The sequence below is a fragment of the Muscardinus avellanarius genome (genome assembly GCF_963383645.1).
Source record: "Muscardinus avellanarius genome assembly, chromosome: 17".
NCBI classification, from domain to species: Eukaryota; Metazoa; Chordata; class Mammalia; order Rodentia; family Gliridae; genus Muscardinus; species Muscardinus avellanarius.
In genome coordinates, this window is record NC_137803.1 from 130289 (window position 1) to 155164 (window position 24876).

Below are 24876 nucleotides of genomic sequence, written 5' to 3' on the forward strand. Positions count from 1 at the left end.
CCAGGGAAGACGACGAGTGACCCAGCTGCTGCACCGAGCAGCCACCTGTGCACCTCGTCAGGGAGGGCAGCCCACGGCCTTGCAGGGCACAGGCCGGCTGGGTTCCCCATTGCCTCCTGTGGAGTGCGCAGGGTGGGTGGGCCAGGGCCAGCCTCCTTCCCACTGAAGTCAGTGGGAGCAGATCTTGTACCTGGGGCTGGCTCTCCATCGTGTTCCAGATGTTGGAAAAAGCCAGAGTTTTCCCTGCCCCCGGAAACACTGGCCTGCCCTGAGATAGGTCTGCAGTCACGCATGGAGGGCACAGGGCGCCCATGCCCTAGGCAGGGCTCTGTGGACAGGGCGCGAGGGTGACCCACCCTCACGAGCCCACTGTGCCGTGGAGGGGCGGCTGCTACTGGCCAGGCGCCAGTCCCTGTTCTGCCTCTTCCGGTTCAGCCTGCAGTCACGTGTGCTCAGCAGCCCTGTGCTGACCCGGCCGTGTGGCCCTGAGTTCTAGATGCTTCCATGGGCTCCCACAGGCATGTTCCTTCTGCTGAGCGGAGGGGCAGAGCCTGCCAGGCCCAGCCTCTGAGACTGCTGGCCCCACCTTGCTTCCCTCAGAACCGTGGTCGTGCTTCAAAGATGTTTACTTTTTAAAAATGAAGGGAGGTGTCAGTAGTGGTAATTGCCTCCAAATTTGAAATGTCACCGATCGATCGCGGGCTTGGTAGCTGCTGAATAAATGTACCTGGTGGTGGCTTTGGGTCAGTAAACTGCTTGTGATTCCAGTGTGGCTTGAGGTGGAGCCAGGGCAGGACAAGCGGGGTAGGTGGGGGAGTGTGGCCGGTGCCAGGGCAGGGTGGGGGAGGTGACTGCTGGGAGAAGTGCCCTCGCAGTCCTAGACTATCTGGCAGGTCTGGCCCGAGGTGCTTGGTTACTAATCCTGCAATTCCTGGTGCGTCTGGACAGTCACCTCCACAGGGGTGACGGGTGCATCCCCACGGCCCAGAGCCCAGTGGCTTGGGGATCAGCCAGCCGGCTTGCTCTGGCCTAGAAGGAGTGGGCACAGAATGCTCCCTCTCCACACACTGCCATGTGGCTGGCCACGTGCCTGGGTTCTGTGGCTGGAGGCGGTCCCTGAGCAGCTCACGGGGAGTGGGGACAGGCCTGGCCCAGCTCTTGGACGGGGGTGGAGCAACACGTGGCTTCCTCTGCCAGCAGGCCTAGGGAGCAGCTGTAAGTGCCCCGTCCTGCCAGAGACCAGGCCATGTCCTGCCTGGGTGCTGGAACTGTCATTCAGGTCATTCCCCACCACTTACCTGACCTTAAAGGCCATAACTGGGTTTATTTCTGGGGTCTTCATGGTACAGGCCAGCGCCCCCTGCACTGAAAGAATGTCCCATCCCTGGAGGTGAGGCAGCAGAGGGAGCCTAGGGCACAACTGATGCGTGAGGCCGCCTAGGTCTTGCCTGCTGCCAGGCCTGCCCATCCTCAGGGCAGTCCCATATGTCCTGTGCCATGTGCCAGCAGGAGGCAGGCCTGGCAGAGTGTCCGCTCTCGCTGTGGCTCCATCCTGCTCTGGAGGAGGTGCTGGCTTTCAGGCGGACCCACTTGTCTGTTAGTCTCCCACCACACTTGTGCACCTGCAGACCTTGCTGCATGGCCCTGTGGGGAATGGATGGGACCCCTAGGATTTCACCATCCTCTCAGAGGCCAGGCTGGCAGACGACCAGTTTTCAGCCACTGTCCTGTACCTGGCCAGGCCCATCGCAGGCAGATGTCACCCCACCTGAGGTGAGAGCATCCTTTCTGCTCTAAGGTGCTTGTGCAAGAGCCTGGGAGAAAGTGAGGCATCCTGAAAGTGGGCAGGTAGGAGAGATGACCCCCGTGTAACTGCTGGCTTCCCCCTTTGGCCTGGGGGAAGCTGTTGCTTCATCCCAGAGCCCTCATCCCTGACAGAGGTGAAGGCCAGAGTAGGGAGCTGAGGTCCACCCACACCACTTCCAGCACCCATGCAGGACATGGTAATCCCAGCCACTGTGGCCCTGGCTCCAGTTCTGGCCCGATGCCCTGGGAGCAGGCCCATGGGCTGGCTGTGCTGTCAGGCCCAGAACCTGCTTGCTGCTGTGGACCAAGGGTGCTTTGCACAGCTGAGCTGTGCATGCAGAGATGCTGGCGAGGTCAGATGCCTCTTCTCCCTCCAGTGTACCTGCTGGTTCCCAGGAAACCTGCTCTGGCCCCAGGCCCTGAGTGCTGGGTGTACCCCAAGACCCAGGTGACACCTGCCTGAGGAACTTGGCCAGGAGCTGTGCAGGAGAGGCCAGTGCTTTTTATTGGTTCCAGTGGTGTCTCAGGAAACATCTGCAGTAGCAAGGGCCCTGCAGGATCTCCACCCCACCCCAGGGGCGCTATAGAACGCTGCAGTGTCCCAGGGCAGGGAGGGTGCCCTGCAGCCAGCGGGACTCTCTGGGTGGGTGGCATGTCTGGGGCTGTAGCATCTCAGCTGTGGTGGGCAGCCTCATTAAAGAGGAAAGGTACAAAGCAGCATGTTTGGAGAGTTCCCTTCCTTCTGTCCCCAGAGGAGACTCAGGCTTTCAAGAGGATAGGCTACCTCTGGCACCCCAGTGTCCCTGCAGGAGCCACCCAGAGAAGCCCATCCAGCTCCTCCTGGAACCATTTCCTCCACCGCCAGAGTCAGGGTTCTTTCTTCTACCTGAGAGGACTCTTAGGGAAAGCCGTGAGGCTGCGGCCCCACAGGCCAGCGGCGGGGGTGGGGGGCGGTGGGGCAGGGGAGGCCTAAAATGCTCACATGCAAACCTTCCCCTTGCCTCCTCTCAGAGGCCTACTGCCTGAGGAGCCAGAGGTCAGAGGTCAGGGCTGGGGTCCCCAAGGGCAGTTACTCAGACAGGACCGGGGCTGTGAGTGCCAGCACCCAGCCTCTGCCACCGTTTGGCAGACATGCGCTCTGGCCGTGCTGGATGCCTGCTGAGGGCCTCCCTTCCAGGGGCACTGTCCACTGGGGACACAGTGGCTGCCCCCGCCCCCCGTGGGCTGAGCTGGCTGAGCAGCAGGGACAGGTCAGGGTTGGGATCAGGCCAAGAGAGTGAGGCCTGGCATTTGCTCAAGGCTTGGGGTTTCTGGGACTAAATTTATTCTCAGTAAGTCATAGAAAAGTTAAAACCAGAGGGGAAAAGAGGAGGGTGAAGGCAGTGTCCTGGAGCTACTCTGCATGGAGAACCTGGCCGCGCCAGGCGGGCATCTCTGCTCCAGGGTCAGCGCCTGCTTGGCGGGGCCCCTCAGTTGGCAGGCTCAAGCTGGCCCGCAGCCCCCAGCCCGCTCAGGGTGGCCCCGAGGGGCCCTGTGCATCCTCCACAGAGCCCGCCCCGTCCGAGCCCTGGGAGCTGTCCTCGGCGGCGCTGTCCTCGGGGCTGGCGGTGCGCTGCTGCTGCTGCTTGAGCTCCGAGTAGGAGCGCGAGAAGGTGTGGAAGATGGAGGTCACCGGGAAGGCCATGAGCAGGATGCCGCTGAGGATGCTGCCCAGCGCCACCACCTGCCCGGGCAGGCTGCGCGGGACCATGTCGCCGTAGCCCACGGTGGTCATGGAGATGACCGCCCACCAGTAGCTGGCCGGCACACTGGAGAAGTCGTGGCGCGCGCCCAGCTCGCGCTCGGCCAGGTGCACCAGCGGCGTGAAGAGGGCCATGGCCACGCAGAGGAAGAGCAGCAGCAGCCCGAACTCGCGCGCGCAGCGGCGCACGGTGAGGCCCAGCGAGCGCAGCCCCAGCGAGTGGCGCGCCAGGCGCACTACGTACAGCACGCGCAGCGCGCGCAGCAGCCGCAGCACCAGCCCTGCGCGCTCCAGCAGCCTGCTGCCCGCCGGCCCGGCCGCCAGGCCCGCCAGCAGTGACAGGTAGAAGGGCAGGATGGCCAGCAAGTCGATGATGTTGAGCGGAGTCCGCAGGAAGGCGCACTTGCTCTCCGCCTGCAGGGAGCGCAGCAGGAACTCAAAGGAGAACCAGGCCACGCACACGGTCTCCAGCGCGAAGAGGCGGAGGCACTTGGTGGAGCACTCGCCCTGGGGAGAGAGGGGCAGGTTGATGCGGGAGCACTCACAGCCCAGAGGGGGAAGGGGGGGTGTTCCTGACGGAGAGAGGGAGGGAGGGAGTGGAGGGAGGAGTTAATTGGACCTGCACTCCTGGCGCGAGAGCCTAGTATCTCGGGAAACTGAAAAGTCACTAAAACCCCAATCATTTGAGGCCTCTGAAATGATGGTGGTTCATAACTATAAGAAGAAAGTTATCAAAATAACCAATATTCCACCTTAAAAAAAACTGGAAAAGGAAAAGCAAATTTAACCTAAGACAAGCAGAAGGGAGAAAACCATCGCCACTAGTACAGGAACGAGTGGGGTAGAAGCAGCAGTGGAGCAGCGCTGGTTCTGAGGCCGACAGCGCCGTCTCAGCTGGTGTGATCAGGAGGAGGAGACATGCTACCAGGGTTAGAAATGCCAGAGGGACCTCACCGCCCATGAACAGGAGCGTCAGCAGTGCCACAAATCACTGCTGCACGCTGCACCAATGAGATGGAGGAAGAGCTCCTGGGAAGACAACCCACAGAAATGGCCTTGGAAGAATCACACCATCCAAACAGATCAGACACCAGCCCTGGAGGAGGGCGCAGGCCAGGTGGCTCCATGGCTAAGTCCTGCCACTAAGGAATTAACTCCGTCTTCACACACACTGCTTCAAACACAGGTAGAGAGATGCTCCTTCAGGCCAGCATTTGCCCTGAGATAACCAAAGTCAGCAAAATTATACATCAGTGTTTCTTCCTATTACTGACGTGATAAGCTTAATAAAAATCCCAGCAAACCAATCCAACATCTTCCCATGATAAAACACTCAAACTAAAAGGCCCTCAGCTGGGTGTGGTGATGCACGCTTGTAATCCCAGCATTCGGGAGGCTGAGACCGGAGGATTGCGATTGGCAGACAGCCTCAGAAAGTAGTGAGGCCCTCTACAACTTGGTGAGACCCTGTTTCAAAATAAAGAATAAAAAATAGGGCAGGGGGTGTGGCTCAGAGGTCAAGTGCCCCAGGGTTCTATCCCCAAACCCGCAAAAAAATTAAAAATTAAAAAAAGGCCCTCAAGGTTCGGCCGGTGCCAGGGCCACTAGCCGGCATCGGAGCCTTCCGTGAAGCAAGGCCGCTATTGAGGCCTCTGAGGCCGGGATCGGAGCCTGCTGAGGGGTTAGGCTGGTGCTGGGGCCAGCGAAGTCGGGATCGGAGCCTGCGCGAGGCAAGGCTGGTGCTGGGGCCTCCAAGGCCGGGATCAGAGCCTGCTGAGGAGTTAGGCCAATGTCGGGGCCACTGGCCAGCATCGGAGCCTTCCATGAGGCAAGGCTGCTACTGAGGCCTCCGAGGCCTGGATCCGAGGCCTGCCGAGGAGTTAGGCCGATGCCGGGGCCATCAGCTAACATCGGAGCCTGCTGTGAGGAAGGCCGGTCTGGGGCCTCTGTGGTCGGGATCGGAGCCAGCTGAGGGGTTAGGCCAGTGTCGGGGCCAGCGAGGCCAGAACTGGGGCCTCCCATAAGGCAAGGCCACTGCTTGAGCCAGTGAGGTCTGGATCAGTCCACCAGGTAGCCAGGCCACAACTGGGGCCGTCAAGAGTGGCATCGGTATTTGCAACACGGCATGCACAGAGAAATATCACAGAAAATTAAAACCAGATGCTTCCCCTAATCAGCAATAACTAGGAGGAAAGGGGCAACAGGAAGTGGTCGAACTATAGAAAGGGCCCTACAGTGAAGTAATTAAGGTGACCACAATCAGAGGGTATGGAATAGGGGAGGATGGAGCCTCTTTAAAAAGCAGGAGATACATAAACATATGTATCAAAGTTAATCACCAAACAAGCATGGGATCGAGGGAGGGGGAGGGAATGGGATGGGGACTTGATGAGGGCTAATTGGATGATGTGTGCTTGTATATCCTCTCAAGTCTGGTATTCCAATGTGATATATGATTACAATGCACCAATAAAAGTAAATTTAAAAAAATAAATTTAAAAAATTGGAAAAAAAATAAAAATAATTAAAAAAAAAAACAAAAAAAGGCCCTCAAATGGAAATTCATAGAAGACCCATGCTTCCTCTTTTTTCTTTTCTTTTTTTTTTTTTTTTTTTGGCAATAGAGATTGAAGCCAGGGACATTCTACTTCTGAGCTACCCACCCCCCAGCCCTTTTAATTTTGAAATAGGGTCTCACTAGTTGCTTAGAGTTTTGCTAAATTGCTGAGACTGGTTTCCAACTTGCGATTCCCCTGTCTCAGCCTCCCAAGTACTCCCAGCCACTATACCTGCCTTGGCCTTACTTAAGGAAGACTGGATGTCCCTCTAGCATTGGGGCAGGGCACAGCCCCCCCCCTTCTTGCCAGGGTCATCTCCTCCTGTGGAGGGACCCTTCAGACCCTAGGCCCACCTCCCACAAAGAGCCCCACAGCAGCCTGACCCAGCTTGCTTGGTTTTTGTGCATCTGGAAATAGAAACCCCTTGTCTGAAGCTATAGGCATGGGGTGGGTGAAGCCCCAAAGCCTCTGCCACCCTGAGGCCTCAGGATGGTCTGCTGCTTCCAAGGGAGACTACGCCTGGGCTCAGCAGCCAGGGTTTGTGGGTTGCTTAGTTAGTTAGTTGGTTTTTTTTTTTTTTTTTTTTTTGAGATGGGGTCTTGCTGTTTCCTAACCTGGCCTTGGACTCCTGGGCTCATGGGATCCTCAGCCTCCAGAGTAGCTGGGACAATAGGCCCATGATGATACTGCACTTGGCTCAGCAACCAAGCCGGATGTGGTGGCACATGATTGTCATCCCCGCGCTTGGGAAGCTAAGACAGGAGGGTGGCAGTTCTCAGACAGCCTCAGCTACTACTTAGGTCCTTTGCAATTCAGTGAGACCCTGTTTCAAAATAAAGAAAAACAAATAGGAAGCCGGGTGTGGTGGCGCACACTTGTAATCCCCACGCTTGGGAGTCTGAGACAGGAGGATCGCACAGGTTTGAAGCCAGCCTCAGCTACTTAGTGAGGCTCTCAGCAACTCAGTGAGACCCTGTTTCCAAATAAAATATAAAATGGGTTAGGGAGTATAACCTGGAGGTAGAAAGCCTCTGGGTTTCACCCCCAGTACTACCACAAAAAAAAAAAAAAATAGGGCCAGGGGTATAGCTCAGAGGTAGAAGAATGCCTCTGGGTTCCATCCCCAGTACCACAAAATAAATAAAAATAAATTTATTTATTTTTATTTTTATTTTGATGGTACTGGGGGTGGAACCCAGAGGCTTTCTACCTCCGGGCTATACTCCCAGACCTTTTTTATATTTTATTTGGAAACAGTGTCTCACTAAGTTGCTGAGAGCCTCACTAAGTAGCTGAGGCTGGCTTTGAACCCATGCGATCCTCCTGTCTCAGCCTCCCAAGCACGGGGATTACAAGCGTGCGCCACCACACCCAGCCAAAAATAAATTTAAAACCACAACCATTTATTGTAAGTACACAGCCAGCACAGACCCCCTTGTGTGAAGGGGTGCAGGTAGGTGGACTCCGCAGGGCTGCCATAGCTGGGCACTGCTGGGTCGTCTAGTCTGCAAGGGCCCAGTGCCAAGGGCCTCGCAAACCTGCTCTGGTCAACGATTCTGAGCTGGCCAGCTCTACTCCAGCGGCAGACGTGTGCCTCACCCACCCAACCCCGAGGTGGAGGCTGCCTCTGGGTTGGCCTCAACCTGCAGCGTGGCCTGAAGAAGACCCCTTGGCCTGCCCTCAGCCATGGATGGGTTTCTGGCAAGTTTATGGAACTCAGGGTGGGGGCTGTGCCCATGGAGGCCTTTGGTCCACCACCACTGCTTAGAGCTCACACCCCCAGGCATCTGGGCCTGGAGGCTGGCCTTCACTGCAGGTGGCGTCTGGGTACTACACAGAGGGGTCGTGCCATCTTCAGGTCTCGGCACTCCTCCCTGACCCCAGATAGCGCACCCGGCTCATATGGAAGGATCTGAGCTGGGCAGCCTGACCTTGAACACGCTACACTAAAGGTCCTCTGGGAGCCATAGCCGCCCCCCTCTGGCCTCACAGTGGTGGGGGGACAAACTCTGTCCCCTGGGGGGACATGGGGACCTCAGTACCCGGGGCCCAGTGCATGTCCACTGAGGCCTCAGTGGTCACCCTCATCTGTGCAAGAGACTCAGATGACCAGCGTGGCCAGCTCAGACCCAGAGCCAGCGGCACCCCTGTGAGTTGAGGTTAGCCAGAGGGCACAGCTGCTAGAACTTTCAAGCCAGGGAACAGTCGTGATTCAGCAGGATCGCCCAGGTCGGGAGCGCCTGTGCTGGGCACGGCTCCATGGGGCGGGAGAAGGGAGCCCTCTTCCCACTCCCAGGTTTTGTTTGGCTCTTGGTGGCTTTGTACTGGCTTTTTTTTTTTAAGACTGCAGGCTGCAGCTGCCCACAGACTCTCCCTTGGGTGTGTGAGAGGCTGTGAGCAGAGGAGGCCTGGGAGGGGCAGGCTGGACGGGGCCCTGCCATGCAGGCTCCTGGCCACCCAGCTCAGGGCATCTTTAGGTTCGCCTCCTTAGCTCCGGGCCACCATTTTCTGGCTGAGCTGTGATCCACTGGGGCTGATCCTGGGCTCTGGTCAAGGGGCGCAGAGCCGCTCTGTGGACAGCTGCTGCCCATCCACCCAGGTGGGTGGGAGTGGGGTCATGGATGGGGGCAGGAATGTGAGGCACTTAGGAGAGAAAGTGGCCTCAGCAGAGGCTGGTGCAGCCTCCCCTTAGTGGGAGAGCTCCAATTTTCACCCCTGGAGCCAGCTCCAAGTTCCCTCATGTCTCCATGAGAAGTGAAGAGGAGTTTGCTCCTGTCTCCTGAAAAAGCAACCCCAGGACCCGAGCCACAGCCAGGGAGACATTCAAGTAGCAAACGCCGACCCAGGTGCAGCCCCCTACCCCGGGCAGCTCCAGCTCCAGGACTCATGAAACCCTGCTCATCTATGTGGAAAATGTAAATAACATAAGGCCCAGAATCTAGATTTCTCTTTTGTAGAGAGCCCTGGCCACCTCCACAGCCCTCCAGCTCTTCCCCAGGGAGCCAGGCGCAGCCCGTGATACCATGATACAGGGCCTGGCTGGGCACAGGGCTTCTCAGGAGGGACGAATCTGTGAGTGGAAACTCCCTTAACAGGGTGGTGGGGCACATCTGTCCCCCGGAGCTGCTCAGCTCCACACCCTGGGGGGCAGTAGAGGGACAAGTCCAGCCCCCTCTCACTGACTCTGCAGGGCCTTGGGGGTGCAGGGGTGCAGGGGGTGGGTGGCTCAGGCCCGTTCAGGAGCTGGTCTCAGGGTAATGGCAGCAGAGCCTCCGTAGAGGAAGAAGGAGAAAGGTGGACTGGACTGGCGGGGATGGGGAGGCTGGGGGAGGGGCTGCAAATGTCTGACAGGTCTGTGCTGAGCACAGGTCTGGTGCGAGCTGAGGCCAGGGAGGGAATGGCGAGGTAGCCACAGCACACACCCAGGCACCAGGTACCAGGTGAGGGCTCAAGGACTGTGGGGGCTTCAAGAAGCCTGGGAGGTGTGGGAGCCCTGGAAGTTTCCAGCAAAGGGGCGTTATCTGTTCAAAATCATGGAAGAAGCGTTGGGGTGGCAGAGGCGGAGGGCCCTGGGGCACCTGGAGGATTCTCTCCTTCACCAAAGGGTCAGGGCAGAGGCCCCGGGACCAACTGGGAGGAGAGGGGTGCGGGCAGGCCGGAGGCGAGGGGCTGGGACTCCAGGCCAGCAGGGCTGCTCTGCCGCCCTGTGGTAGAGGTGGGAGAGCCTCTCACAGGATGCAGCACTGGCCCACCCATAGGGTCAGCTCTGCTGGTCTGCAAGTCTGTGTGTCCCACTGCCCCGCAGATGACTGTAGCTCTGTAGAAAATCTCCAAGTTGGGCTGAGTGAGTCCTACAGCTAGTTATTCAAAGTGATCGCTTTTCTGCAAATACTTTAGAATCAGATGCTGATTTTTTTTTTTTTTTTTTTTTTTTTTTTTTTTTTGCGGGTCTGGGGGTGGAACCCAGGGACATTCAACCTCCGAGCTATACCCCCTGCCCTATTTTTAATTCTTTATTTTGAAACAAGGTCTCATTGAATTGCAGAGGGCCTCACTAGGTAGCTGAGGCTGTCCGCGAACCGCGATCCTCTAGTCTCAGCCACCCGAATGCTGGGATTACAAGCATGCGCCACCATGCCCTGCTTAGATGCTGATATTTACAAAACAAAACAATGGATTTCATTGAACTTAGAGATCAGCTGTGGAGGAGGGACATCGTGATGCCCATCTTCCTGTCCACGAAGGGCAGGTCGGGTTTTGAGGGCTCACCAGGGTTCTGCCACCTTCCACAGGAGGCTCCAGCAGGTGCATCCCTGGACCTAGGGCTGAAGGACAGGAGCTCCTGCTGGCCTGGAGCAGCTGCAATGAGCGTTAGAACTATTCTGACTTCTAGTTGTTCACTGCTAGTTTATACAAGCTCCGGAGCCATCACACATGGCTGCATCCCGGGTCTCCTCCCCACTCGTTCTGGGTGTCTCCGTGGACGTCTTGGATCTGTGTAGCCCGAGCTCTTCCCAGCCTGGGCCCTCCGTGTCTTTTGCTTCACTGTGTGGATCAGGATGCTGAGTACGTGAGGGCCGACACCCCAGGGAGACATCTGGCCTTTATTATTATGTAGACTGGGAGCTGGCAGTACTTTGTAGATGCTATCGGGATACAGAAATTATTCAGAAAATATGAATACTGCTCCCTGCTCAGTCAGGCAGTGGTCTAAGTCACTTTTCCTTCTCATAAGATGTTGTTTTTCTAAAGTTTTATGGCTTCATTGTAGAACTGCGTAGCATTTTATGAATCATGCTACATTTCCCCCCCAAATGTGCAGATATTGGAAGCTGATGTGTCTGGTTTTCCTCCAGGAGATGGTGGCTGCCTGGGGCCTTCACCCCTGTCCTCCACCTTGTGGTTTCAGAGCTTCTTCCTCTTCCTGGATTGATCCTTCCTTCTGACAGTCCTTCTTTCCTTCCTCCCTCCCTCCCTCCCTCCCTTCCTGGTACTGGGGATTGAACTCAGGGGTGTTCTACCTCTAAGCGACACCTCTATTTTATTATTTTTTTTATTTTACTTTTTTTTTTTTTTTGGTGGTCCTGGGGGTGGAACCCAGGGGCTGTCTACCTCCGGGCTATACTCCCAGACCTATTTTATACTTTATTTGGAAACAGGGTCTCACTAAGTTGCTGAGAGCCTCACTCAGTAGCTGAGGCTGGCTTTGAACCTGTGCAATCCTCCTGCCTCAGCCTCCAAAGCGCAGGGATTACAAGTGTGCACCACCACGCCCAGTTTCTATTTATTATTATTATTATTATTATTATTATTATTATTATTATTATTGTTATTTTGCGGGTCTGGGGATGGAACCCAGGGGCATTCGACCTCTGAGCTATACCCCTGCCCTATTTTTTTTTATTCTTTATTTTGAAACCGGGTCTCACTGAGTTGCAGAGGGCCTCACTAAGTAGCTGAGGCTGTCTGCGAACCGCGATCCTCCGGTCTCAGCCTCCTGAATGCTGGGATTACAAGCGTGTGCCACCACGCCCAGCTTATTTTATTATTATTATTTATTATTATTATTTTTTTTTGGTGGTACTTTTTTTGAAGGAAGCCCTTCTACCTCCGGGCTACACTCCCAGACCTATTTTATATTTTTGAAACAGGGTCTCTTACGCCAGCGCGGCTGGCTTCGAACCTGCGCGATCCTCCTGTCTCTGCCTCCCAAGCGCAGGGATTACAAGCATGCGCCACCACGCCAGGCTTATTTTATTATTTTGAAACAGAGTTTTGCTAAGTTGGCAAGGCTGGACTTGAACCTGGGACCCTCCTGTCTCAGCCTCCCAAGTACTGAGACAGCAGGCACGCGCCACTGTGCCTGGCTGGATTCCTTCGCTCTCATATGCCATGTCTCTCCCTGATGGCTTACTCCACCATTTTGCTGAAGCTCCTCCTCTAGTAGCTTCCAAGAGCAGGTGCCTGAGAGGTCATTTGTTTTACTCCTTGGATATCTGAAAATGCCTTAATTCTATGTTCACACTTGGTTGCTGGTTTTACTTGTTATAGAATTATAGGTGGAAAGTAATTGTCCCCTGGAAAGTTGGCGATGCTGTCCACTAGGTCTGAGCTTTCAGCACTGCTGCTGAAACTGAGCATCACGTGGACCATGCTCAGCGGCGGGCTCTATGCATCCCAGGAGACCAGCAGGGAGGTCGGAAGGGACCGTGGCCAGTGTCTCCACCAGGTCACCAGGACCTGGCTGATGCCTCTGCCCTGTGCCTCTCAGGGACTTCCTTTCTTCTGCAGTGAGGGCCCAGCATGGCAGGACAGGTGCTTCACAGAGACCTGGAGGCCTGCGGCTACCTGCGGCTATCTGAGAGTCTTCTTGGTGTGCAATTAAGTTCTGACACCTTTGGTGTTCCTCTGGCCCCAGCCAGTGCGTTTTCTGGACACCTGCTTCCCTCTCTCCAGCAGTCCAACTGTCCACCTTGCACACAGCCAGCAAAGTCAGCAGGGATGTCCATCCCGCGCCGCCAGCAGTGAGCAGGCCTGGGCGCCGTGCTGGTGGACACTGTGAAGGCTGATATCCCCCAAAGACACACCTCACACATTCACTAAGGACTCATGGGGCACATTTTATATTTAGCTCCCCTGAGTTCTAGAAGGAAATATTTGTTGAATCATTTCACTAACAACTGAATTGAGGCTTATTCTAATGATTGCTGGGAAAGGGCTCTTGTCTTCTGCTTTGGTGATGCAAACAGAAGTAGCAGAGGAAAATCAATCTACTCAAGAGAATGGATGGCTTAAAATAGCACAGCAGTCGCTTATGCAGAAATAACGAACTGCTCGCTTCAAATTATATGTGTGGAAGCCGACTTGCCATCTCACTCGTGCCAGCGCTGCGCTCACAGGAGACAAACGGCTTCCTCATGAGCTGCCCTGCTCAGCTCCCTGCTGAGCTGAGCCTGGCTACCCGGCCTGGCCCACATGCGCCCGGTTTCTACTGAGGGACGCTCTGCACCAAGCGAGAGCACTGGCTGGTGAGCACCACGAGGGGGTGCGGCACACAGAGGGTAACGTGCCCTCTGAGCTTCTGAGAGCTCCCTACACCCCCTCGCCCAGCTCAAGGGGCGCGGAGGTCCTTGGGAGGCTTTCGGACGGGACATCGCCATGAATACACGGAGAGGGCTTCTGCACAGGGCAGAGGAGTCCCAGATTCCAAATTCAGTTTCCTCTTGGGTCCAACAACGGACTTGCATCCTCAGCTGCTGTCCTTCACTTAGCTGTGGACTTCAGCAGCTCCTAAGGGCTGTGTCCCACTGCGGTGGCCACTGCGACCAGCTTGCAGGCTCCTCCCACTGAGCACTTTGTTTGCAGCAGGTGGGTTGATTACCTAGAGTGCCATTACTAGGAACTATAGGGTATATATAAAATGCCGTTTTCAAATCCTTACCTCTGTGTGTGTGTGTGTGTGAGACCTCCATACCTTTTTATTTTTTTGCTGAGTCTTGCTACACCGCCAAGGCTGTCCTTGAATATGGGATCCTCCTGTCTCAGCCTCCCAAGTACTGGAATTATAAGCATGAGCCATCATGCCCAGATAAATTTTTACCTATTACATGTGAAATGTCAGGAAACATCCCAAGCATGCAATGTCTGCTTTTTTTTCCCCTCCCCCAGAACTAGGGATTAAACCCAGGGGCATTCTACCTCTGAGCTACACCCCCAGCCATATTTTTTTTTTTTTTTTTTTTTTTTTTTTTTTTACTCTTTACTTTGAAACAGGGTTTCACTGAGTTGCAAAGAGCCTAAGTAGCTGAGGCTGTCTGCAAACCTACGATCCTCTTGTCTCAGCCTCCCAAGTGCTGGGATTACAAGCATGCGTCACCATGCCCAGCTCAGTTCCCCACTATCCTCAGGCCAAGTTCCCGGAGTAGACGTCCTCTTGGGCACACACCCAGCTGGAGAGGATGCCCACGTGATGCCTCCATGCCCACAGTTCTCCACATCAGGGCGGGAGGGCGCAGAGTCCTCGCTAGCCGGCAGGTAGGATGCGTCTTCCATGCGCCTCTTCCCCAGACATCTTTTGCTGTGTTCTGGCTCTGAGCATTTCTGTCTTCTGGCCTCCTTCTCACCACAGTGTGCTTCTGTACTTAGGAATTTACTGGAACTTCCTATGTATCGGGACATTAGCCTTTTGTCATACAGGCTGCAATTTTATTCTTAGATTACAGCTCTTCATCTAATTTGAGGAAGGGCTTTCGTTAGTTTTTCATTTGTATGTTGTTAAATATTTCTTTTCCCTTACAGTTTCTGGCTTTCTTACCAAACTAAAAAGATTTCTCCCACACCTAGGAGGGAAAATATATTCATCTACACTTTCTTCTACTAATTGTATGGATTTAGTTTTTTCAAGTCTCCCACGTATGTGGGATTTATTTCAATACTATCCAGCACCATCTATTGAGATAACCACTCTCTCCTACTTGATCAGGGAAGCCTTCAGCCAATAGATGTGTGTGTGTGTGTGTGTGTGTGTGTGTGTGTGTGTGTGTGTGTACTGGGAATTGCACCCAGGGGCATTCTACTTCCAAGCTACACCCCCTCCCTATTTTTATTCTTTATTTTGAAACAGGGTCTCACTAAGTTGTGGAGGGCCTCACCAACTAGCTGAGGCTGGCTACAAACCTATGCTCCTCCTGTCTCAGCCTCCCAAGTACTGGGATTACAAACACACACCACAACACCTGGCTCCAACCCAGGAAAATTCTACCTCTGAGCTAAACCACCAGCCCTTTTTATTATTTATTTATTTATTTATTTATTTTGTTGTTGGTGTGTGGGGGGGAGTACTGGAGATGGAGCCCAGGGGCTTTCTACCTCCGCGCTATATTTCCAGACCTATTTTATATTTCATTTGAAAACAGGGCCTCACTAAGCTGCTGAGAGCCTCACTAAGTAGCTGAGGCTGGCTTTGAACCTGTGAGATCCTCCTGTCTCAGCCTCACAAGCGCGGGGATTACAAGCGTGCGCCCCCACGCCCAGCTTCATCTCATAGACTCCGTCCCCACACATGCTTATTCTATCCCTGTGTCTAATCACTGCGGTGCCTTGCTTAACCTTGGGAGGCAGCCCTGAGGCTTTGGGGAGCCCCGAGGAGAGTGTTCTGACTGTAGACCCTTGGCGCTGCCAGCGTGATTACTGAGTAATGAGTCTCGCCTGCCAGGCTGTAAACGCAAGTACCTGTCCCAGTCACTAGCCTGGCTGTGTTACAATCAAGACAAGTCTGCCATGTCCTTGCAGGTCCCATCAGGACCTGGGAGATGAGCAAGACACCTTGAATCATCCCATGACTCCCCAGCTGAGCCTCCTCACAACCTCCTCCTGCCCACCCCTCACGAAAGTCTCCTATGGAAGTCTAGCCGTGAACCCCAAGGGCGTCTCTCATTCTGGAGTCAACCCTCGTTCTCCCTTGAGTGTGTATGTCTTGCTTTCCTAAACAAACCTGTCTGTAGCTCCACTCTCTTAGAAGTTATTTTCCCACCCTTGCCGGGACAATTGCCGTTGTTGTTTGTTCAAGACAGGGTCTGTGTTGCCTAGTTGCTGGGCTCCAGCAGCCCTCCTGCCTCAGCCCCTGAATAGCTGGGCCTACAGGCACCACTGCCTCCAGCTCTCAATTACCTTGGTGCTGCCAGGGTGGTTACTAAGGAAGCACCTGTTTCACTTTGCTTATACTTTGCTTATTGTGTTCCGATATCTGGTAAGACGTGGATTTTTACAATGCCCAGGGAATCCTGCCTTCCTCAGGAGAGAAGCAGATCCAAATCCTTGCTGGTGGCTTCCTGGGTGGTATGTCCCCAGCCACCCCCTCTCTCAAGGCTCTCAGTGCAGGGACTGTGGGTCTCGGGACAAGCCCGCTCCCGGCTAACCACCGGTGCCTGCGGCAGGGCCACTCTGTCCCCTGGCTCCTGGTGGCTGCCAGCTCCTGAGCTGCTTTGATACTGTGTGTGAGTGTGCGGAGCTTACTGAAAACAGGCAGACATGGAAGGCTGTCTGAGAGTGCGCAATTTCACTGGCTCCCGAGCTTCCCTAAATAGCACAGAATTATTCTGACATATAAGGTGCATTTGTAAGGGGCTGGATTCACCCAAGTGCCAGCTCCCCAGTGCCACCCAGCCGGGGGTGGGGGTGGGGGCTGCAGTCGAGGTCCGCGCCCTTTTGTCTGCTCACATTTGGCCTCGACTCCTACCTCCATCCCCCAGAGTGCTCAGAGCACCCGCAGGGCCCCATGGGGTTGCTCCCGATGGGCGCTCAGGAAGATGAGAACAGGCCTGTGTGGGCACTAGGAGCTGGAGAGGCCAGAACTGAGCTATGCTGATCAGCAGGTGAGGACAGCCCTTCCCTGGCAGCTGTGTGGGGTCAGAACAGAACCCCAGAGCTGAGGCTGCGCCCCAGGCGGCCAAAAGAGCAACGGTTCCCTGTTCTCTGGTTACTCCCCACCCCGGCACTCTGGTCTGCGCGGCTCAGATCCACCTGGGTCGTGGTCCTGGTGCACCTGGGTCTGCAGATCAAAAGCCTCCCACTCGCGTCACATGTAGCTGATTAGGTTTGCTGTGTTTCTGTAGACAAGGACTCTGGCATGGAGACGCGCTGGGGCTGAGGGAGGGAGGGAGGTGCCAGCCCGTCCTTGCCTACCTGTGCGAAGCCCCCATGTTGCGGCTCTGGCCCAAGTGTCCATTGGAGACCTAGCTGGCGAAAGGTAAAGTGATTGCCCTTAATCTTTAGGAACCATTCAACCCCCAAATACAGAACCTGCATCTTATTGATGAGGAAACGAGGCCCTCAGGAAAGTGCACATTCTAAGGTCCTGCAGCAGCCAGAGAAGCTAACCGGAGCCTACGCCTGCCTCTTGTGGTGACAGAGGAGACTGAAGACCTCGCACAGGTGACAGAAAAAACCTTATGGTTTCTTTTCCAAGCATTTGGGAATATCTTTTTTTTCTTCTTTCTCAAGACTAAAGCAAAAACTCAAAACACAAATCTAGTTTTTCCCTGCCAAGTCTGTGCAGGAAGCAGAGGGAGCAAACCCCAAGCTTCGTCTTCTCCCTGCTCAGTAAATCCGCCAGCTCCAGCTGTTCCTGAGCCTCCAAGAGCTGTGGGGCCTCCCACAGAACCAGGCAGTGGTCCCGGCGTGGGCAGGGACCTTCTGGGCCTCCCACACCAAATCTGGGCAGTGTGGTGGGGCCGGCCGACCAGGCCTACGGGGAGAGCTCTCCACTCTGGGGGGAAGTGGAGGGAGGAGCAGGACCAGCCCCTGCTTCCATCACACTCACCGGCCCAGCCCCAGGAGTGCCAGGCTCACTGCAGAGACAGGTGAAGGGCCTGTGCCGGAGGCACTCGGGCTGCACCCGCCCTGCCTCGCTGTGCTTGCTGCTGGTTTGCTGAGCCCAAAGCAGGTCTTTAAGAACAGGCAACAAAGCCCCAACCTACCGCCTGTGTGACGGACAGGGGAGCCCACCTGCTGTTGCCCACGAGGGTCCCATGGTGCCAGGCTGTGGCCCGGCGTGGCCCTGCCCTCCACGGTCTGCTCTGTGGCCCTGCAGGGTGGGCTTCGGTGACGCCGCCTGCTGTAGGGCCGGCCAGTGGCAGTGGCTGTGATGCAGAGGTCACTGGCCAGCATCCACATTCCCCTCTCCAGAAGGAGCAAGGAGCTTCCTCTGGGCCTGAGGCTGCCTGGTGAGGACAGCTCTCCCACCCCACCTTCCTGTGCCAGGCCCCTGTTGGTAGGAGGGGGCTGGCCGCCTCTTGGGGGTGCAGGGAGACCATGCTGAGCCATCCACCCCTCCCCTCTCTGGACAAGACAGACCCTTGTCCTTATCCAAACCCGAGTATGGCTTTGCTGCTGCTTCAGTGCCAGCCCAAGCACAACTGTAGCACGTCACAGTGGTCACCACACCATGGGTCTCACGAGGCTGCAGTGGTCACCACGTCACAGCGGTCACCACGCCATGGGTCTCACCGGGCTGCTTTGGTCACCACATCTGGGCTGTCAGCACATCACAGAGGCAACCACGCCATGGACTTCACCATGTCACAGTGGTTACCACATCTTGGCTGTAACCATGTCACAGCGGTCACCATGCCATGGGTCTAACCAGGCCGCAGTGGTCACCACATCTGGGCTGTCAGCACATCACAGTGGTCACCATGCCATGGACTCCACCATGCTACAGTGGTCACTATGCCATGGATCTCACCAGGCCACAGTGGTCACCACGTCTTGGCTGTCACATGTCACAGTGGTCACCACACACCACGGCTGTCCCCCCACGATCCTTACCATGCCCTGGCCATCACTCTGTCTTCAGTGGGCTCTGTCACCACATCACTGTGGGCAGGGAAGTCTGGACCCCTGAGCCCCCAGGCTTTTGCCTGCTTTCTCTAAGTGCTTTGGGTGTTGGTGCAAGCCCTGCCTGCCAGTGCTCAGGCCCAGCACAGCGCACAGGGCTCAGGACGAGTGGTGTCCAGCTTAGTCCAGCAGCCTGGAGGCTGGTCAGGGAGACTGAGGACAACAGATGGCCATCTCCTGGGAGAGGGGCTTCCCTTGTCAGGCCACGGAGCCAGGACACTGCCCTCTCCTTCCCACAGGCATGCTGGAGCATCAGCTCCCCTGGGTCTGCAGCTGTGGCCGCAGACCTTGGGCTCCTTAGCCCTGTGACCGTAACCGTGAGCTGCTCTTCTCTGCCACACCTTTCACTCCTGTTGCAGAACCCCAACAAGCTCTGACTCCCGCAGGCGCCGACAGGGCTTACCATGCACAGCCGTGCCCGTGTGCCGTTACAGAATGTCCTCAGTGAATTCAACAGCTGAAATTCCAGCCTTGAAATCTATAACTAATTATGCTGACTTTAATTCAATCATGTGAGTTTAAAGAGGAAAATCGACTTGTACAGCCAAGTAACCCAACGTGAGAACAAGTGTTGGATTTGAGGCACACGTCCCGCACCACGAGCCTGCGGTGGGACAGGGTGTTCTCCACAGGCCGGCGCACCCATCCTGGTCCCCACTCAGCTCTGTCTCCAGGCAACATGGCAGCACCCCCGTGCAGGAGGATCTCACCGCACTCTGCTGGAATGAAAATGTGTCCACCGTCTCTCCACAGGGCCCCAATCACTCACTCTCAAGGCAGCACTGGCAGAACTCCTTGGGCATCAGCTCACAGTGACCAGGGCTGGTTGCGGTCAGGGCCTGTGATGGTGTATGTTCACGAGGCACCTTTGTCCTGGTCCCCAGTGCCTGAGCACCCCACGGAAGAACAGCAGCACAGGCCAGGGAGAAGTGTTGTCTTCTGCACCCCAAACTGGCGAAGGCCATGTCCACAGGAGGGCCAGTCCTGCTTGGTTGGCAGGCTGGGTCCTGGTGTGGTCCATGCATGGCCTGGGGCATGCGGTGATGGGGCTGACCCACAGACAACCCCTCCAGAGCAAAAGGCTCATGCTGCTAGTGAGACCCTGGCCCTTGGGTCCGCACACAGTGGCATTCTCCCTGGGGGAGCTCAGGATTGGTGTTACCTACTCCCCAGGTTTCCTGGGCAGCTCTGTTTCCTTGTCTCCATGAAGAAAAAACCCCTATCAAGCCGGGCATGGTGGCGCACGCTTGTAATCCCAGCATTCAGGAGGCTGAGACTGAAGGATCGTGGTTCGCGGACAGCCTCAGCTACTTAGTGAGGCCCTCTGCAACTCAGTGAGACCCAGTTTCAAAATAAAGAATAAAAGCTGGGCGTGGTGGCGCACACTTGTAATCCCTGCGCTTGGGAGGTGGAGACAGGAGGAATGCACAGGTTGAAGCTAGTCACGCTGGTTTAAGAGACCCTGTTTCCAAATAAAAAGTATAAAATAGGCCTGGGAGTGTAGCCCCGAGGTAGAAGGGTTTCCAGGAACCCCAGTACCACCAAAAAAATAAAAATAAAAAATAGGGCAGGGGGTGTAGCTCGGAGGTCGAATGCCCCTGGGTTCCATCCCCAGACCCGCAAAAAAAGAAAAGAAAAGAAAAGAAAAATCCTCTATCAGCTTAGCCTGAGGTTATGAACACAGAAACACAAGTGTGTCCATGAGAATAGTATTCTAAGCTCCCCAGCGTGGAGGTGCTCAGGGCTCACAGACATGTACTTCCAACCTGGAGGAGGCTGTGCGTGAACACACTGTGCTTTCCCCAGTTCCCACGGCCAGCACCACTTCTCCGGCCACTGTCACAAAGCAGGGTCTCATTCCCATTCTCCTCTGGGACCTGAAACAGGTGCAGGGTGGCAGGCAGGCAAACATGGCTCCCAACACAGGCAGGATACAGGGTAAGCCCTGTGGCTGCGGCCAGTGGCAGGCTTGCTCTTGAAGTGTGCCCTGTGGCCAGCTGGCCCCAGAGGCCTCCGCATCCTCACCTGAGAGCCCAGGGACATGCTGTTTCATGTGGCATGAGGATTGGCAGGTGTGACCGAGTTAAGACCTGGATGGGAGGTTGTCCTTGGTTACCCAGGCAGCTCCATGTGGCCGCAGGGTCTGTGTGAGAGGGAGGCTGGCGGCCAGTCAGAGCAGGAGACCAGGCGGAAGGGAGACCAGGGGGTGTGCTCTGGCCATGAAGGAGGACTGCGGCCCTGTGCAGGTTGGAAGTCAGAAAGCATTCTCTCCACAGCCTCCAGGAGAGAGGCCCTGCACCTCGATGCTACTTGGCCCAGGGAGACCCATTTGCACTTCTGCCCACAAGGACTATGCCAGGATAGATGCCTGTTCTAAGCCAGTTTGCGGCATTTGCTTTGGCAGCTCAGGGAACAAAAGCGTTGTTCTTGATGGGCTCTCGCCAGTGCTGTCCACGGCGCCCACACTGACAGCGTGTTCTCCCTGCCTCCCTGACAACCAGGCTCCCGTTAACACTGCCACCGCTTCAGAACCAGGGGGCTGGGGTGCTGGCTATGGCCTGGTCCACAGCTCCATCCACCCGCTCGAGCTGATGGGGTCCATGGGAGCGAGGAAGGACTCACCACGGTAGCCCTGGGGCGCTTGCTGTGTGGCCAGCAGAGTCAAGACCTGATTGTCAGAGCAGCCTGGAGTCCTCCCGGGGCTGACTTGGGGGCACAGATGCAGCCCCCAGCCCCAGGCTGGAGGGACATAGCTATAGGCCAGCCCTCTACCAGGCTGCACCACTGCCAAACTGGGGGCCACAGCTGCAGGCCAGCCCCACCACCAGGCTGCACCCAGGCCGGGGACTGGGTCGGCATCTCCCCAGGTGTGTTGCAGACCCAGGGGGTGTGAGAGGCTCCCGCTACCTGCCACCTCCACACCTGGCCCCACACGCAGGTCACAGGACTCACTTGTTGGTGGAAACACTATTGCTTTTTTATAAGAACTAGCATTCCATGATTATCTCCAGAGTGCCAACAAGATTCTGTTCTCAACAGTGGACCCCCATCTTAGTGAGCAACACTTGTCCTGCTTAATCTGTACTGAAACCAGGGTCTCCTCTGGCTGATCTGTGGGTGTTTGTGCGAAGCTGAGGAGCTGCCAGCCCTCCACGGCTCCCGCGTCCTGTGGAGTGACAGAGGTGGTTTACTAGCCGGTGCCTTGCTGGATCCCTGGCTGGGGATCCAGTCCACAGAGGCTCCTTACTCTAGCATTCATCCATCACCAACCAACTTCCCACAGAGCCTGCACCCCTCCCACACGGAGCCAGTTAACCACCCTGGGCTAGCAAAGGAAGGCGGGGAGGCCGGGGCGGGGAGGCGGGGAGACCGGCCAGTGATGCCCCTGCGTCAGGTGGCCGGGATCCTCCTTCTATTCCCTGCTCTAAGTGGTTTTCCCCTCCTGAATACTCTAAGGAGCGATTGCTGCTCAAGTCAGGCATGGTGGTGCACACCTGTAGCTCAGAGCTCAGGAGGCTGAGCCAGGAGGATCACAGGACCTCAGCCAGCCTCAGCAACTTAGTGAGACTCGGCAGCCTGTCGAGAGCCCTCTGAACACTTGAAGCTCTTTGAACAGCTAGCCAGAGTTGCTCTATGGGGGTACATGGGGGTTAGGGTAGAGATTGGGAGTCTCTGCAGGCCCCAGTATGGGTACCAAGGGAAGGGGCTGCCTCAGAACAGCACCCAGCTGTGTTCAAGAGTCCTTTCTCCACTAATCCCACACCTCAAACAATGCACACTCCTACTCGGTGCACACAGTCCTTCTCCTAAGGTTTCAGAAACACACGCCGTGACACAGCGCTGATAAGCTCTGTCTCCCTTGCCCCGCAGGTGGGGACTTGGTTCCGGCCCACAAAGCATGGGCTGCACTCTGATTAGAAGACAGGCCGAGGAGAAGAGGCAGGAGCTGGACGGTTAACCAGAGTTCCACACCTCCAGAGATGGCCAGACCCTGTCCTTCCCACCTGGGAGAATGTGGAGGTCAAATGCCCCAGGCCTGGGATGAGCAAAAGCGGGGCAGTGCACCAGACCCTTAAGACACTGGTATGTAGGGCTCCACGCTGTCCTGCCTGAGCAGGTGGGAAGATTCAGAGGACCTCCCACACTGTGACTTGGAGCCAAAGCCTGCTCCCTGGGGAAGCACCTTGGCCTAGGGGCCACCACTGCGAGGGAGGGGTGGGTCCGCCAAGCCCAGGGTCGGCTTGGGCAGGCACCAGGCAGGCTCGCACCCCGGCTTGGCCGCATGGAGCCTCCATCCGCCCTGGCCCTCCCAGGCTCGCCCCGTCCGGGCTGGCTCTCCGCTCACCCGCTCTTCCTCGGCGCGGATGTCCGGCATGGTGCTCAGGCAGAGGCCGACCGCTGTGACCGCCACGAAGGCCACCGAGATGCAGGCGAAGAGCTTGGCCGCCGGCCCCGAGCGCGGGTTGTCCACCAGGTCGCGCAGGCGCCGCCGGGCGTGCGCTGGGCCCCGCGGCCCCTCGGGCTCCCCGGGCTCCCCGCGGCCCGCGCCCGCCTCGGCGGCCTCCTCCTCGCGGCGGCGCAGGCGGCGCAGGCAGCAGCGCTCCAGCCGCGCCTCGTCGATGCCCCAGTAGGCCAGCTCGTCGCGGAAGGCCAGCGCGCACGGGCCGCGCAGCAGCCGCAGCTTGCCGGCCCGCAGCAGCGCCACCATGGCGCGGAAGGCGCACGGGCTGCGGTCGAAGAAGAACTCGTCGCGGCCCGCGTCGTAGTCGTCGCACACCCGCAGCAGCTCGTCGGGGCCGCGGCAGGCCCGCAGGCGCTCCAGGCGCCCGAGGGGGCAGCGCGCCAGCGCCGCCCAGGCCAGGCGCACCCTGCAGCCGCCCACGTTGATGGTGACGAGCCGTGCGCCCCTGCAGCCCCTGCCGCGGGGCTCCAGGCCGGGGGGCTCCGCGGGCCCCCGGAGCAGTGCCATGGCCCCCTGTGCCCGTCGTGTTCGTGCGTAGAGCTCACAGCGCCAGGCACGCAGGAAACCGGGCCTGCAAGAGGAAGAGCGCGTTAGAGCCAGAAGGGGCTCGGCCGGCCCAAGGGCCGGGGTCAGGAGAAGCTGGACCTCCTTGCAGCCCTCCACTTGTCCCCTCTGCATATCTGACCATCAATTTCCAACAGACTTGGTTAAGTGGTGACCTGACCTAAGAGTCGCTCAGAGAACAGCCTGCGTTCTCAAAGTCTGCGCTGTGGAACAGGTGGTTGGGGCTTTTGTAGTTTAAGCCTGGGTCTACTTTGAGGAAAGTCCTGAGGCTGTGGCCAGGCAGAAATAGCATATGTAAATAGAAAATGACCTGCCCTTCAACAAATAAATAAATGTGGTTGGGGGTCGACTGTTATAAATTAAAAACAGACTAAATGCAATGTGTGAACTCTGTTTTGGTTCACATTAGAAGAGACCAACTATATGTATGTATGTACGTATGTACGTATGCATGTAAGTATGTATATATTTTGCAGTACTGGGGATGGAACCTAGGGGTGTTCTTCCTTTGACCTACACCCCAGCCCTATTTTTATTCTTTATTTTGAAATAGGGTCTCACTGAGTTGCAAAGGGCCTCACTAAGTAGTTGAGGTTGTCCAGGAACCGTGATCCTCCTGTCTCAGCTTCCCTAATGCTGGGATTACAAGCGTGCGCCACCACGCCCAGCTAGAAGAAACCAACTATAAAAAGACATTTACCAGTAGGTAAGAAAACTTGCGCACCATCTATGAGTTAAAGAGTGTGTGAAGGCAGGATGGTGGTTGTGTGGGCAGTTCTCTCCCTGAGGCCATGGTGCTCTTCATGGGGTGGCGAGTCTGGGGTAATGGTTCTGGAGAAGCTCTTCACCTGAACCTCACTCCTGCGGGAGCTGAGTGGCGCCAGGCTCACCAGACCTCGCCTCTGTGTGCGCTTGCCCTTCTGTGATGAAAGCAGCGTGGCTTGGCTTTGTTTCCAGACAGGCTGCACGTCTGGGGCTAAGAAGGACCCATCCGTGGGAACAGGAGCCCACAGCGCCAGTTCCCCAGCCATCTTGGTTTCTCTAAGTCAGAGGTTCAGTGTTTGGTGTCCACAATTGAAAAAACAAAGGTCAGAAAGTTCCAAAGTAGATGAAAACATAAATCTAACATCCAAGAAGCTCCACAACTCCAAGTCAGATAAATTCAGAGATTCCCCACCAAGAGACAATGACCAACTGTCTAAAGACACGGGCCAAGACAGAAGTTTGAAAGTCATGGGAGAAGCACCAGGTGCGGTGGGGTCTGCAACTAGACAGACAGTTGGTATTGTGCAGAAACCTCAGGCCAACAGGCCGGGAAGAGCCAGAATGCCGGAGGCACCAGTGCACAT

General features: G+C 56.3%; 1 protein-coding gene across 1 annotated transcript; it reads right to left on the reverse strand.

The window, feature by feature from the left end:
• Positions 1 to 3316: 3316 nt before the first annotated feature.
• Positions 3317 to 23470, reverse strand: KCNG2 (potassium voltage-gated channel modifier subfamily G member 2; the record flags this gene model as incomplete). Its single annotated transcript, XM_080714506.1, has 2 exons — positions 3317 to 4054; positions 22847 to 23470. 2 exons carry the CDS (start codon positions 23468 to 23470, stop codon positions 3317 to 3319), a joined length of 1362 nt encoding a protein of 453 aa, XP_080570632.1.
• Between the last annotated feature and the right edge of the window lie 1406 nt (positions 23471 to 24876).